Source organism: Ictidomys tridecemlineatus, chromosome 6 (genome assembly GCF_052094955.1).
Source record: "Ictidomys tridecemlineatus isolate mIctTri1 chromosome 6, mIctTri1.hap1, whole genome shotgun sequence".
In the NCBI taxonomy this organism is placed as follows: Eukaryota; Metazoa; Chordata; class Mammalia; order Rodentia; family Sciuridae; genus Ictidomys; species Ictidomys tridecemlineatus.
The window spans coordinates 162,159,227-162,173,167 of record NC_135482.1 but is presented as its reverse complement, the minus strand read 5'-3'; the positions used below and the strand labels follow the sequence as shown (position 1 = coordinate 162,173,167).

General features: G+C 39.2%; 1 protein-coding gene and 1 non-coding gene across 22 annotated transcripts in view; one reads left to right on the top strand and one right to left on the bottom strand.

The window, feature by feature from the left end:
• Window positions 1–215: 215 nt before the first annotated feature.
• Window positions 216–321, bottom strand: LOC120888842 (U6 spliceosomal RNA). The gene has a single exon (XR_005732513.1). It is a non-coding gene; the product is annotated as a U6 spliceosomal RNA (small nuclear RNA).
• A 12,778-nt stretch (window positions 322–13,099) lies between these two features.
• The window catches only part of Rcbtb2 (RCC1 and BTB domain containing protein 2), a 39,064-nt gene continuing 38,222 nt past the window's right edge, over window positions 13,100–13,941 (top strand). For 6 of the 21 annotated variants that reach the window (XM_021729755.3, XM_021729753.3, XM_005330197.5 and 3 more), the window contains exon 1: window positions 13,453–13,592. Coding sequence is in view for 1 of the 21 variants with exons in the window: in XM_021729747.3 (XP_021585422.1) it covers window positions 13,182–13,274 (93 nt within the window). In the remaining 20 variants the exon portion in view is untranslated. Of the gene's footprint in view, window positions 13,275–13,452; window positions 13,661–13,941 lie in introns of those variants that run through there. The other 15 variants (XM_040281530.2, XM_078016011.1, XM_021729749.3 and 12 more) reach the window with 7 other exon arrangements.

Here is a 13,941-nt window from a genome sequence, read left to right as displayed (position 1 = left end):
AACACGATTGTTGGATATGTTTGTGTGGGTCTTTCCCTCCTTTAAGTTTTTCTTTAAAAAAAAAAAAAACACAATATGGGGCAGGGGATGTGGCTCAAGTGGTAGCACGCTTGCCTGGCATGCGCTGGGCGCTGGGTTCAATCCTCAGCACCCATAAAAATAAAATAAAGATGTTGTGTCCACCGAAACCTAAAAAATAAATATTAAAAAAAAAACACAATATGGACTGCTTCATGAATTTCTGTGTCATTCTTGCACAGGGACCATGCTAATCTTCTCTGTATCGTTCCAATTTTAGTATATATGCTGCCGAAGTGGCACTCTAAGTTGTTCTTATCAGATATTTTGGTCACAGAATGCAAAACTGACTAACACATAGGATTAATATGTCAAAATATGTTTATATTAAATATCGATCAATATTTACCAAATTACACCACAAAGAGGAGGTTTCAGCATACACTCCTAACAAGAATGCCTGTTCCCCACATGCTTACCAAGACTTGATATTATGGGTCTATTTAACCTCTGCCCGCCCACTGGTGTTTCTCTGGGTGGGGTATACAGTGCAGGTCAGCTTACAGAGAGGATACACTTTCCCCCTAAACTTCTTCTTCTTTTTAAAATTTTTATTTGTTTTAATTAGCTGTACATGACAGTAGAATGCATTTATGCACTTTGATATATCATACATAGATGGCATATAATTTCTCATGCTTCTGAGTGACATGTTGCAGAATCATATTGGTCATGTAGTCACATATATACATAAAGTAAAAACGTCTATTTCATTCTCCTATCTTTCCTATCCCCACATCCCCTCCTTTCCCCTCTCTTCACTTCCCTCTACCTAATCTAATCTCTAAGGTAACACTATTCTTCTCTAATGCCACCCCCACCACCTTATTGTAAATTAGCATCTTCGTATTAGAGAAAACATTTGGACTTTGTTTTTTTGAGATTGGCTTATTTCGCTTAGCATGATATTCTCCAACTCTATCCATTTACTGGCAAATGCCATAAGAATTTCACTCTCTTTAAAGCTGAGTAATATTACATTGAATATATATACCTATATAGACCACTTTTCTTTATCCATTCATCTGTTGAAGGACACCTAGGTTGGCTCCATAGTCTAGCTATTGTGAATTGAGCTGCTATAAACATTGATGTGGTTGTGTTACGATAGTATGCTGATTTTAAGTCCTTTGGGTATAAGCTGAAGAGTGGGATAGCTGGGTCAAATGGTGGTTCCATTCCCAATTTTCTGAGGAATCTCCATACTGCTTTCCATAATGGTTGCACCAATTTGCAGTCCCACCAGCAATGTATGAGTGTGCCTTTTCCCCCACATCCTCGCCAGCATTCATTATTTCTTGTATTCTTGGTGATTGCCATTCTGACAATAGTGAAATGAACTCCTAGAGTAGCTGATTTGCATGGTTTCTTAACTGAGGACAAATGCCTTCTTTTGTATATTTAATGATATATGGCTACAATAAATCCAATTTGTTACCTTTTCAAAATAAGAGGATTTTCTAAGTGGAGATATTAATATGTGTTTATCTAATATTGAGAATATATGTGTGTTTTTGAACCAGATTGATCAGTGAGGATTGTGATTTCATTTTAGGAGTTGAAATGAATAGATTGAGAGAAATTCTGGGTGGCAAGTGCTGACTAAAAGGCCCGAGAGACTTTTTTAAAAAAGTAAATTAAAAAGTAAACCTGGGCAAGGTGGCGGGCACATGCCTATAATCCCAGTGGCTTGGGAGACTGAGGCAGGAGGAACAGGAGTTCAAAGCCAACCTCAGCAACTTAGCAAAGCCTTAACCAACTTAGCAAGACTCCATCAAAATAATAAATAACAAGGACTGGAAATGTAGCTCAGTTGTTAAGTGCCCCTGGTTTTAATCCCAAGTACTGAGAAGAAGAAAAAGAAAAGGAAACAAAAGAGTGAATAAATTTTTATTTTTCCAACCCAGTTTTCATGGGGAGGAAACATCCTTAGAAGAAAGAAGCTAGTTTTAAATTCCCGAGTTCATTTGCTTTATAAGGCACTGTTGGAGAGACTTTGGCTTCCCAATCCTGAGACTGCTGAATGGTTGAATCCTCCTACAAACAAATACTTGTGACCCCCTAACTCCAAGGATAGAGGAAACATTTGGACTGAGTCTTAAATAACTAGTTAAAAGGGGTCTGAAACACGAAAGTCAATACAGCCAGGTTTTATATTTATTCTTTTTCTTAGTCAAAAGAAAATAATTTAAAAAATGAGACTATATATTTTGCCTATTAGATTTAAAAAGAAAATTTCTGCTTAAAATTAAGACTAGTTATCTATTAATATAAAATTTATCATGTAACTCTTTTTGGTAACAAAAACTACAAATAGAATGAAACAATGACATGTATGTATTCTCAGCTCATGAAATAGTCTCCAAAGTTTCATTGAAATCTACATTCATAGCCTAAATGTATTGAAAATTTGAGATGAAATTAATAATCTACTTAAAAACTCATTTTTTCTCATCCTTATCTGACTGTATCAGGTCCAAGTTATGCCATGTGAGTCAGTTCCCCATTTCTCTAATATACTATATAAAAGGTGCTGGATTTAGATAGATCTGGGTTTGAAACCCAGTTCATCTCAAGCAAGTTGCTTCATCTCTTTAAGCTTAAGTTCCTCATTTTATAAATGAGGACAGTAATACAATGCTTATCTCATGAAGTTATTACGAGGATTAAGATAGGTCACAAGTAAGATCTTAGCACATTGCCTGACACATAATAGCATGCTATGAATATTATCAATATCATTATGATTAATTGTGCCCTGTCTCCTGTATAGTAGTACTCAATAATTGTTAATTCCTTTTCTCTTTAAAAGAAGTTTTTGTTGCCATGGCTCCACATATCAAATAATGCTACATACATGTCTTATCACTAATTTATATTTTAAAGCCAAATCAGCTCAGGGCAAAGGTAAATCAGAGACAGGAGATTTGGGGGTACGATGCTAAAAACATCAACCTTGCATATAAAAATTCGCTTTGACCTATGATCACATATTTTTGTGAACAAAAGGGAATTGTAAGACTCACTGGTGTTGGTTTTCCATACCACAGTGGTGGATTCAGTCAAAGGGATATATCAATCTGTATCCTCTGATTAGGGCTAGAAAGAGACTCCTTGGCATCAGAACATCAGAATAATCATTTTCTAGTCCTGAGCACTAAAAAAATAAATAAATAAAAAGTGAACCATCAGGCCTTCTGGGGATTGTCTCTTTGGGGCAGGAATTCTTCTGAACTTTTAAGTAGATGTGGGAAATCTGAGATGTGAACTTGTTTAAGTGGCCTCATTGGAGGAGGAAAGGGAAAAAGAATATGAGGCCATGGGTACCAGGAAGACAGGTTGAACTGGGAAATTAAATAGATGGAGATGCTGGGTCATAGGGAGAGATCAGGAGAGGAAAGAATGTTGAGCTATATGGAGACAAAGAATTCTAGGACTTCGAAGACCAGGTGTTCCAAGAAAGAGCTACTGTTAATCTCAACTGAAGAGAAGTCCAAAAGAAATCCCTGTCAAATCCTGTAGGAAGATACTGGAAGCAGAAGTGGGTTGAGGCCAGGGGTGAGTGAAGAGAGCAGGCAACATGGCCACAAAGGCAGGAAGCATTTCATCACATCTTTCTCATTTCTTAATGATAAAAGTCCTGCCTATTTTGCATCCCTGTTGTAAAGCTTTGACTGATACTTGATTCCTAACTTGCCTAGTCTTAGTCTTCATTTCTCCTTGTATATATTGCTCTGGAAGTCCCCTGGAATAGGATCAACAGACATTTGAGTGGGTACTGGAGGTCAGTTCAGGGGACAGGGCCAGGAACGTTCTGCAGATGTCTTCCAACTTTAATGTTGTAAACCTTGAAGCTGGATTTACCTCAATCCTACTACATGGGTAACTATTTCAATGCACAAAAACGGTTAAAATTTCCATTTTGTTTATCATTCCACTATGATACATACGAGACCATCAGTTCAGACTATACTATGGAGCTTTTAGAAACATTATATCAGCCTTGCAAAATGAAACCAGCATTGGTTTCCAAAGTTTCTCTGGTGACTTGGGCCTGAGGCACCAAACCCTAGCAAACCAGATAGGAATCTCTGAAGGAGAGAAGATCGAATGGACACTGGTACTAAATAATAGAGTCTAAACAAAGTTTTTTTTTTTTCTAAATAGGGCTCTTAAACATTTTCTAGTGGACTGTGTGTTGTGTAATTCTACCAGTTGTTTTGTGTTCTTAACCCAAAACAGATCTGAGACCCTCAGTCTGAATGGCTTGTTGGGGAAATAGTCCCAATCTTTCCTCCAGATTACAGACCTGCTTCAATATCTTCTCCAGACCCACACTGGCTCAGGCTAGGGTGGTAAGGTCAGGTTTGAGTTCCTGCTGTATCAAAGAAACCTTAGGAAGGCCTTGTCTTACCTCTGACTAAACTTCAGGATAATCTGTCCCCGAAAAGACCTAACCCTAACCCTAACCATTTTAGCAGGAAGCCCCATCCCAGAAGTTATTAAACAGCACCAACATGAAGGTGGGAGGAGCAACATCTCACTGAAGACCCCAAGGGAAGAACAGGGAGGGAATTTCAAGACTACCATAAAGCCCTGGGATTCATGGCCTACAACTTTTACACTGGGTCAGAGTCACATCTCTATCTGTGTAGAGCGATGATTCCTACTGTCAATCATAGGTGAATGGGTGGATCTATCCAACTAAAACACAAACATAAGATAACTTGACTCAGACATTCACCATGTCCATGCTGGTGGCCAGGTGCAAGCTATTCCTTCTGTAAAGCTCTGACACAAGAGTGTACAGAAATCACCCTGTCCTCAGTTTTTTCTATTCCAGCTGAGTTAAGTTAAATCCTTCTGAAGAATCCATTGATGCTCAGAAAGAACAAGAGAGAAATGACCACAGAGACTAGATAATGTAAGTATTTGTTTAATCTCTGCCTTCTCCTTCCCTCTCCATCTCAAAACCATTGCAGAAATTCCTCTAGACTCCTAGAGCCACTTGTCAATTTGTTTCCCTGTGTCCATCTGTTTCTCTCACAGCATCCTCCAGACCATATCTGCCCTTTGTTTAAGTTCATTAAGTGCCCCCCGACCCTTGAAGTCATCTCCAGCCTTTGGTCTCCACATGTTTTCCTGGCCTTATCAATTTTAGATTCTAAGTTCTGGTAGAGAAAGGTTATCTCTTACATCAAATTTGCCATAGCAACTATTATAATGCAGGACGAATAGCACTGATTCTATTTCCTTTGTCTACTGCAATGGTCAGCCTTGCCTTCAATCTTTGTGTGATGGCCTGATAGGACCAGCCTTGCAAGGGGTCATTAACTACAAAAATAAAAGCCCCCTTTCCATTTTACTCTAGAGACTGCCTTAAAAAAATACATACATATATATGTATACATACATATAATATATTTAGTTTTAAGAATTTTTAGTTTCTTGAGAGAATCAAATGAACCAAGTAAATCGAAATTTCCTAAACATAGGTTAAAGTAGTGGAGTGGAGTGGCACATATTTGCAACTTGGAAAGCTAAAGCAGGAAGAGTCCAGGTTTGAGCTCAGTCTCAGCAACTTAGCAATACCCTCAATAACTCAGGGAGACCCTGTCTCAAAATAAAAATAAAAAAAAAAAGAGTGGAGGATGTAGCTCAGTAATAGAGGGGCCCTGGGTTCAATTTTCAGTATCCCCTGTAAATGTAGGCTAAGGGGAGACTGCTTATCATTTTTACCACTATGTGAAAATTGTACCAATTTTATTTTCTTAGTGAATAGAAAGTGTCTAACAAAACACATTTTTCTGAAAATTGTCTTCTCTAACAGGATGATTATTTTCAAGTAGGCTAGAGAGTACTGTAAATTGTAATAAGAAGCTACATGCACACATGCACGCGCGCACACACACAACACACACACACACACACACCACAAAAATGTTCAGATCAGGAAATGCTTAAATGTTTCCGAAAAATGTTTGTGAGGAAGTGTTATTCCAGAATAAAAACATTTCCTGCCTGAAAATCATGCCATAGAGAAAATCATGTGATACCAATTATGAAGTCTTATTAAAATAATTTTTATGATGGGATTATATATTTGAAGAAAAATCCTTTATAAGTAAACATGAGATAAATAGAAATCACCCAGTATCATATCTTTTTTCATTTTTTTTCTCAGAATGATACTTCTTTTTATAAAAGTTTTTTTATTCACAAAAATTTAAATGTTGTGGAAAATATAGGTGAAAAGGTGTAGAAATTAGCCAACATCTCACCACTCAGAGATGACCACTCTTAGTATTTAAGTGAATATATTTCTAAACAGATCTCAGTGTAAACACTTGTATAAATTGAACTGTGTTTATTTATATGTGTACAGTTTAATGATTTGTATTACATCAACAACATATCATGGATGGATTTCCCTGTCAACAAGTCTAGGTATGCAGTAATAGTGTTCATAATCATGCTTATGTGTCACATGTACATACTGGGATAATCTGAGCTTCAGCAGTGGCCCTCCAATGAGTTATCTTGTGACAACAGAAAGAAAGCAGGAGTAGGAAGTTGGTGAGTGAGTGGGTGGGGGCTCTTTAGAAACCTCCTACTGGATTTCCTTGTACCACATGTCTGTGACCAGGGCCTGTCACATGCCTGCCCCAGACACTGCCAAATGAGAATGGCTTGGCATGACAAGTTCAGACAAGCCAGGATTTCTTTTCTGTGAGTCATTACTACCTAAACAAAAATCAGGGTTCCATGAACAAGGAAAGGGGGCTGAAATATATGAAGTAAATTTAAATTCATAAATTCATAATGATATAAACCAACAAACCTAGTTGGAAATGGTTGGAGAATGCTAGTGAATCAACTCGTTATTCTGAAAAGTATAAATTAAGAGAATTAAATGCTTACCCTGCATTTCCAGTATCAACTAGGAAATCAAACCATTTAGGGAGTTTTCCTTTATATAAGTATTCCAGCTAATAAGTGAAGAAGCAATTATGGAATTATGTTATCACCATGTCCAAAAAATTAATGGATCTAGGCATTAGTACCAACATCACAGAAACACTCCAAGGTTATATGCCTCTGGTGGAAGGACACAATACTGTCGAGGAAGTCATCTTCTAAAAAATATTTGTATTAGTGCATTATCATTATATATGATAGTGGGGTTTGTTTGACATATTTGTAAATGCATATAACATAAATTGCTCCATTTTAATCCCTAGTACTTCCCCTTTCCCTCCCTCCTTTCTTTCCATGGTCTCCTTCTCCTACTTCTGTTGGTCTTTCTTATATTGATCTTTTGTTTTTAAAATTGGTGTGTTATAGGTAAACATAAAAATAGGATCATTGTGGTATGTTCACACATGCACACAGCATGGTTTGGTCATTTTTATTCCACAGTTCCTTCCCTTTCCCATCCTTCCTCCCTCCCCTTCAATATCCTTCCTCTACTCCACTGTTCTCCCTTCTATTTTCACCAGATGCATCCCCACCTTTTTAATTCCTTATTTCTGTCTCACTTGCATATGAGAGAAAACATTCTATACTTGACTTTCTAAGTCTAGCTTATTTCACTTAGTATGATATTCTCCTCTTCATTCATTTACCAGCAAGTGACATAATCTCATTCTTCTTGTGGCTGAGTAAAACTCCATTATGAAGATACAGCATGTTTTTTTTAATCCATTCATCTGTTAACAGGTTCTTAGGCCAGTTCCAGAACCTGTAAATTGCACTGCCATGAACATTGGTATGCATATGTTACTATAGTATGCTGATTTTAGTTCTTTTGGATAAATAACAAGGAGTAGGATAGCTGGGTCATATGGTGGTTCCATTCCTAGTTTTTTGAGGAATCTCCATATTGCTTTCCAAAGTGGTCAAACTAATTTCCAGTCCCATCAACAATGCATGAGTGTACCTTTTACCCCACATCCTCACCAGAATTTATTGATATTTGCATTCTTGATGATCACCATTCTAACTGGATTGAGATAAATCATATTTTGGAAAATCTGAGGACAAATAATCTGGGTTCTGCTGGGCACAGTGGTGAACATTTGTAATTGGAGCTTCTCGGGAGGCTGAGGCAAGAGGAACACAACTTTGAGGCCCCCTTGTGCTACTTATCAAGACACTGTTCAAAATAAAATTTTAAAAAGGCTGGGGATGTTGTTCAGTGATAGAGTACTTGCTAAGAATGTCTGAGGCCCTGAGTTCAATTCTCAATACACAAAATAAATAAATAATATGTTGCAAGGAAACAAAGATGTTAGAGGGGGAAATATATGGATTAAAAGAGACTTAGAAAACATATAGACCAACTGTCATGTGTTGACTTCTTTGAATCTCAAGTAACTACTGTTAAAAAAAATTATGGCACTTATGAGGCACTTAAAAATTTGAACTGTGAAAGAATGTTGTGAGATAAATGAATTAGTGTTTGTTTTTATAGGTAAGATAAAAGTACTTTGTTTAGTTTTTTTTTTAAAAAAGAGCTCTTATCTTTTAGAGACAGTCATTGAACTATTTAACATGCTTAACTATTTACCATAACTATGTAACATGCTTCAAAAGAAAATGATAGTGGGGATAATGGAAGTATTAATGAAACAAGTTTTGCCATGAGTTGCTAATTGTTGAAGCTGAATGATGGGTACATGGGTTTTGTTTATTATTCCATTTTATATGTACACATAAAAATATATATATATTCTATTTCATATATTAGGAAAAATTTTCCCCATTACATATACATATTATATATACATATATCTTTACATGCAATATATAACACATAATGCATGTATATATTATATATATGTATATATATAAATATTAACACATACATAATGTATGTATATGTCTATATATTCACACATCAAAATTACCCCTCCACACTTATATATATATAATGGGGGGGGTAATTTTCCCTAATTAAAAGAAAAAGGAAAAAGAAAGTATGGCTTTCTTTTTAAAAGAAAAAGGAAAAAGAAAGTATGCCATATTGTAGTTTACCCAACTAATTTGCCATAGAATATGTAGGTTATTTTCCATGTGAATGTGAACGTTGGTGCCCCCTCTTTGCCCCCATTCATGGAACCTAATACCTAATGTGTTAATATTAAGAAGTGGGGCCTGGGGAAAAGGGAAGTGGTTAAGTCATAAGGGCCCTACACTCATGAAGGGAATAGTCCCCTATTAGAAGAGGCTTGTGGGAGTTCCCTTGTCCCCTCCACCATGCACAGCATTCCCTCTTTGTATATGACACAGCAACAAGAGTCGGTCTCTGAAGTGGAGAGCAAATCCTCACCAGACATCCAATTTCCTGGTACCTTTACTCTGTGCTTCCCAGCCACCATTAGTGTAAATTTCTACTGTTTATAAACTACCCAGTCTAAGGTATTTCATTATGGCAGCCTGAGTGGAGTAAGCTACCATGTTTCCCAGTTATAAACAATGTTGTGATATCTATCTTTATGCATCTTGGGATGCTAGTAAATTCCTAAAGATGGGATTGTTAAGTCATCGGACAAATTTAATACATAAAGATAAATCATCTTCCAGAAATTGTCTTCCTCTACCACTCTAGGCTTTCAATTAGATTTTAACTTTTTAAAAAAAAATTAAAATCAATGGGATTTTTACTGATAGTACACTAAATTTATAGATTAATTTTAGGAGAAGTTACTCCTTACATTGTTGGGTTCTTTATCTAAAAATAGGATATTCCTCTTTATTTTGTCTTCTTATGTCTCTCAGTAGTTTTATAACATTATTAAACTCCATTATTATTTCTAAAGGTTTTTTTCAGTTTATTTTCTTGGTTTTTGAGGTATATTTAGGTCATGCCAAAAATAAGAGCAATTAAAGTGGTGTGTGGCCAAGAAATCCAGGAAAACCCAAATCCTGTCCTTGACCTGCTTCTATGAGGTCCCCAGAAGAAGTCCATACACAGAAAAACAAAGCAAGGCAAATGATTCCTATTACTAGCTGAGGGTTTTAGTCCAAGCTCTAATGTTGAACAAAATTAGGGAACACCATTATACCATGTATACATATATTATGTATATGTAAACTTAGAACCAGGCAGGCCATGAAACCTGCCCTATTTATTTCTGCCTTAGAACCCCATCCTCATCCCTGTTCCTGTCCCTGTAATGTTGGGAAAAGCCAATTCAGAAAAGATCATTGACTGTGAGAAGCAAGTGCAAAAGTAAAGAACTTTTGCTCTGATGCCTGGGGCAAATGACCTATCTTTGGGCTTGTCTTGCCTTTTCAGGCACAAGGAAGTGGACTTAAGGTTAGATACCTTCTGGGAAAGGGCCTTAACTATTTTCCCTTAAGCCTTATAGGAAAGAGACACATAAGAATCACTCCCAGTACCTACCATGGGACAGCTATCACTGCACATAGACTGTGTGCTATCATAGCACAGTGACTGCTTCATCTTCTGGGGCAGACATGCACAAAATGCCTCTGAACTTGACCAGTCAGAAATTGAAAAGGGGCTGCATGTATACCTCAAACCACAAATCTAACTGCTTAGTGAAATAAAATTTCTGCATCCTTTTCAGTTCTCATTTCTTACATTAAGATCTTATCTAATTGTATAAGCCAGTACTTCCAGAACAGCATTACAACATTTAGAAGGGATAAGTAGGCACCACTGTTTTATTTCTATAGTTATCAGATACGTTAGAATTTCACCATTAAGCATGAAACTAGTTTTCAGTGTGTGACTATCGTCATTTACTAAAGGTTTCTTTGATAAACGGAATACTGGTGCATGCCTGTAATCTCAGCTTCTTGGGAGGTTGAGGCAGGAAGAACATAAGTTCAAGGCCAGCCTGGGTTACTCAGTAAAACCGTGTCCCAAAATAAAAAAATAAGAAAGACTGGAGATAAGTATTAAATTTTATGAAACATTTTCCCATCACAAATCAAAACATTCCTGTTCATTTGACCTATTATGTATAAGTGTATTAATTTATTAGCACTGTATCATATTAATATCCTTGAAATAAACTGAGGCAGGACAGATCAGGGACACTTGTTCAAAGTCCCACCCTACCTCAATTGTTATCCAATGAGCTAACTTCCCTGAAGTCTAAATAGAAAGAGCTGTTTTTCAGCTGACCATCCCAAGGAGCCTGAATAGAGAGCCAAGTTTGATCCTGAGTAACCTAAGGAAAAGGTTCCTTTCACGTCCCCATATATATTAACTGCATCTCATATATTTAATGTAAAACCTGGGAAGGAGGTTTTGGAGCATGCAATAAGCACTATGGGCAAAGTGTAGGAATCTGTCAATCACCCTTTGTTCGGCACAAACCAGTCCTAGCAAAAAGCCCGCCAAAGGCGAACAAAGAACTCAGAAACATATAAACCAGATGCCCTCTAAGTGGGTGAGCAAATGTCTTTTATCTCCCCACCCCCCTGTCTATAGCAGCAGCAGCTTATCTCCAGCTAATAAACTCTTTATTTGCTTCCTTTGTGAATTTTTCTCACCTCTTCCCCAGCTTACCAGCCCTCATCTAAAAGTCTGGAACAAAAGTCCCACAACATAAACTCAATTTTGGTCATGGTACAACAAACTTTTAAATTTTTCGCTAGATTATATTTGTTTATGTTTTACTTAAGTTTTTTTTTCCTTTTTTAAAAAATTCAATACAAAAGGTGTTGTTTTTGCCACATTCTGGTATCAGCCTAAGGTTGGTTTTGTAAAATATTTAACATATAGTCCAATGTTCCACTTTAAAGGCAAAGATTTTGAGGCCTAGAAAATATTAAATGATTGACTCATTTAACATTCTTCCCTATCATCCACATCATTTTGATGATTTCAACTCCTAAACTACTCTCAAATCCATTTTCTCCTCTCCCTTTAAGCCCACTCACTGTCGCAGTAAGTTTAAGGTCTGCTGGTGGGTTGGCTGGTGTTCACCTAGGCTGAGGCAATAGTCTCAGCCTGGTCTCCCTGGCTCCAGACTCATCTCTACCCACGAGAACAACAGAGTGTGGGTTCAACTGGAGGGCACTGTGTCATGCTCCTGCTTAAAATCTTCTGTGGAATTTTGTGATACATCTTGCTATTACATTGTCAAGGCTTTTCATTATTTGACCCATTTATCATTCTAGTTCATTTACAGGGCCAAGTGAAAAGTTACAGACTGGAATGAGACATGAATTTGAGTCCTGGCCCCATTCTCACTATTTATGTGACCGTAGGCAAGGTACTTAAATCTCCACTGTCTCATCTTTAAAACAGGGCTAGGTTATCTGAGGATTGAGACAATGTACCATACAGAGTCCAAGTTGAGAAAGTACACAAGAAATTACCGGTACTGTGTGTGTGTGTGTGTGTGTATGTTTTATACAGGGGAATTAAACCCAGAGGGGGGCACTCTACCCCTGAGCTATATCCCCATAGCTTATTTTGAGACAGGTTTTTACTATATCACTAAAGATCTAAGTTGCAGAGGCTGAGTTGCTAGATGACAGGTGTGTACCAACTAGCCCAGCTGGTACTTAACCCTTTAAAAATTCATTTAAATGTTATTTTTAAAATGATACATCAAAATTGTCCATATTTATACAACATTTGTATACATTTGGGGGGTGGTAACTGCAGATGGAACCCAAGAGCCATCATTATCACTGAACTCCATCCCCCAACCTTTTATTACTCTGAGACACGGTTTCGCTAAGTTGCTATCCTGTCTCAGCAAGTTTTGTATATATTTTAGTACCACGTGGTAAATGGATCTCTTGAACATGTTCCTCCTACCTGAAAATTGGTATTCTCATGATATCTCCCCTAGCCGCCCCCTTACAACCCTGATAACCACCCATCCACTCCCCGCTTCGATGAACTCAATTCTTTCCGATTCCACGTAAGTGAGATAACATGGCATTTGTCCTACTGTGCCTAGTTCTCTTAATACGTCCTCCAGGTCCATCCACACTGTCAAAACGGACAGAATTTCCCTTTGAAAGGCTGACTGACTTTTGACAAGGCTGCCAAGCACACACAATGAGCTGCAGTCTCCTGGTAAAAGGAGTTGAGAACCCCGGATCTCCGAATGCAGCATGAACAGGCCCTTTACTCCAACCCGAGTAAAGCCTTACACGTGAAACGACAAAGTCCCCAAACCTTGGACTACACCCCGGAGAAGGTGAGGGTGGAGGTGGACCCTGCGGGACACTCGGCGTCCAGTCCCAGGGGTCCGCTCAGGGGAGGGGACTCTGCGAGAGAGAGGGGCGGGGGCGGCAGTGGGCACCCGGGGAGGGGAGGAGGGGCGAGGCGCTGTCGCCGGCCCCCTCCCCTCGGCTGCGCTCCCCTTCCTTCCCCTCCCGGCCGGGCACCGGAGCGCATCCCGCCAAGGCCCGGCCGCTTCAGGGGGAGGCGCCAACTCGTCGCGGCGCTGGGCCCCCGACCGAGCAGTAACCGCGACCCAGGAGGCGGAGCGGACGCGGCTCCGGCCCGCGCTGAGGTACGGAGGTGCAGGGGTGGAATAGGAAACCGAGAGGAGGCGCCGGACAGGAAGCGGGCGGCTCTCAGGTACCCCTGCAGCGGGCTACCTCTCCCCGCCCCCGCGGCCCGGCAGCTTCGACCGCTGGGGAGGGGCCCGGGGGCCAGAGCTGCGCCCAAGCCAAAGGCCAAGGCGTCGCCGCGCATGCGTAATCCGGCCGGTGGGGGCTGGGCGCGAGTCTGGGAGGCTGTACCCTCGCCCAGGCCGCGGACCGAGGCTCCCTTGCGCCTGCGCGAGTCCGCGCGCGAGGGCTGAGTTCTTGGTTCCGGGGCTACATCCTGCCCCAGACTTGGGCCAATGCATCACTGCG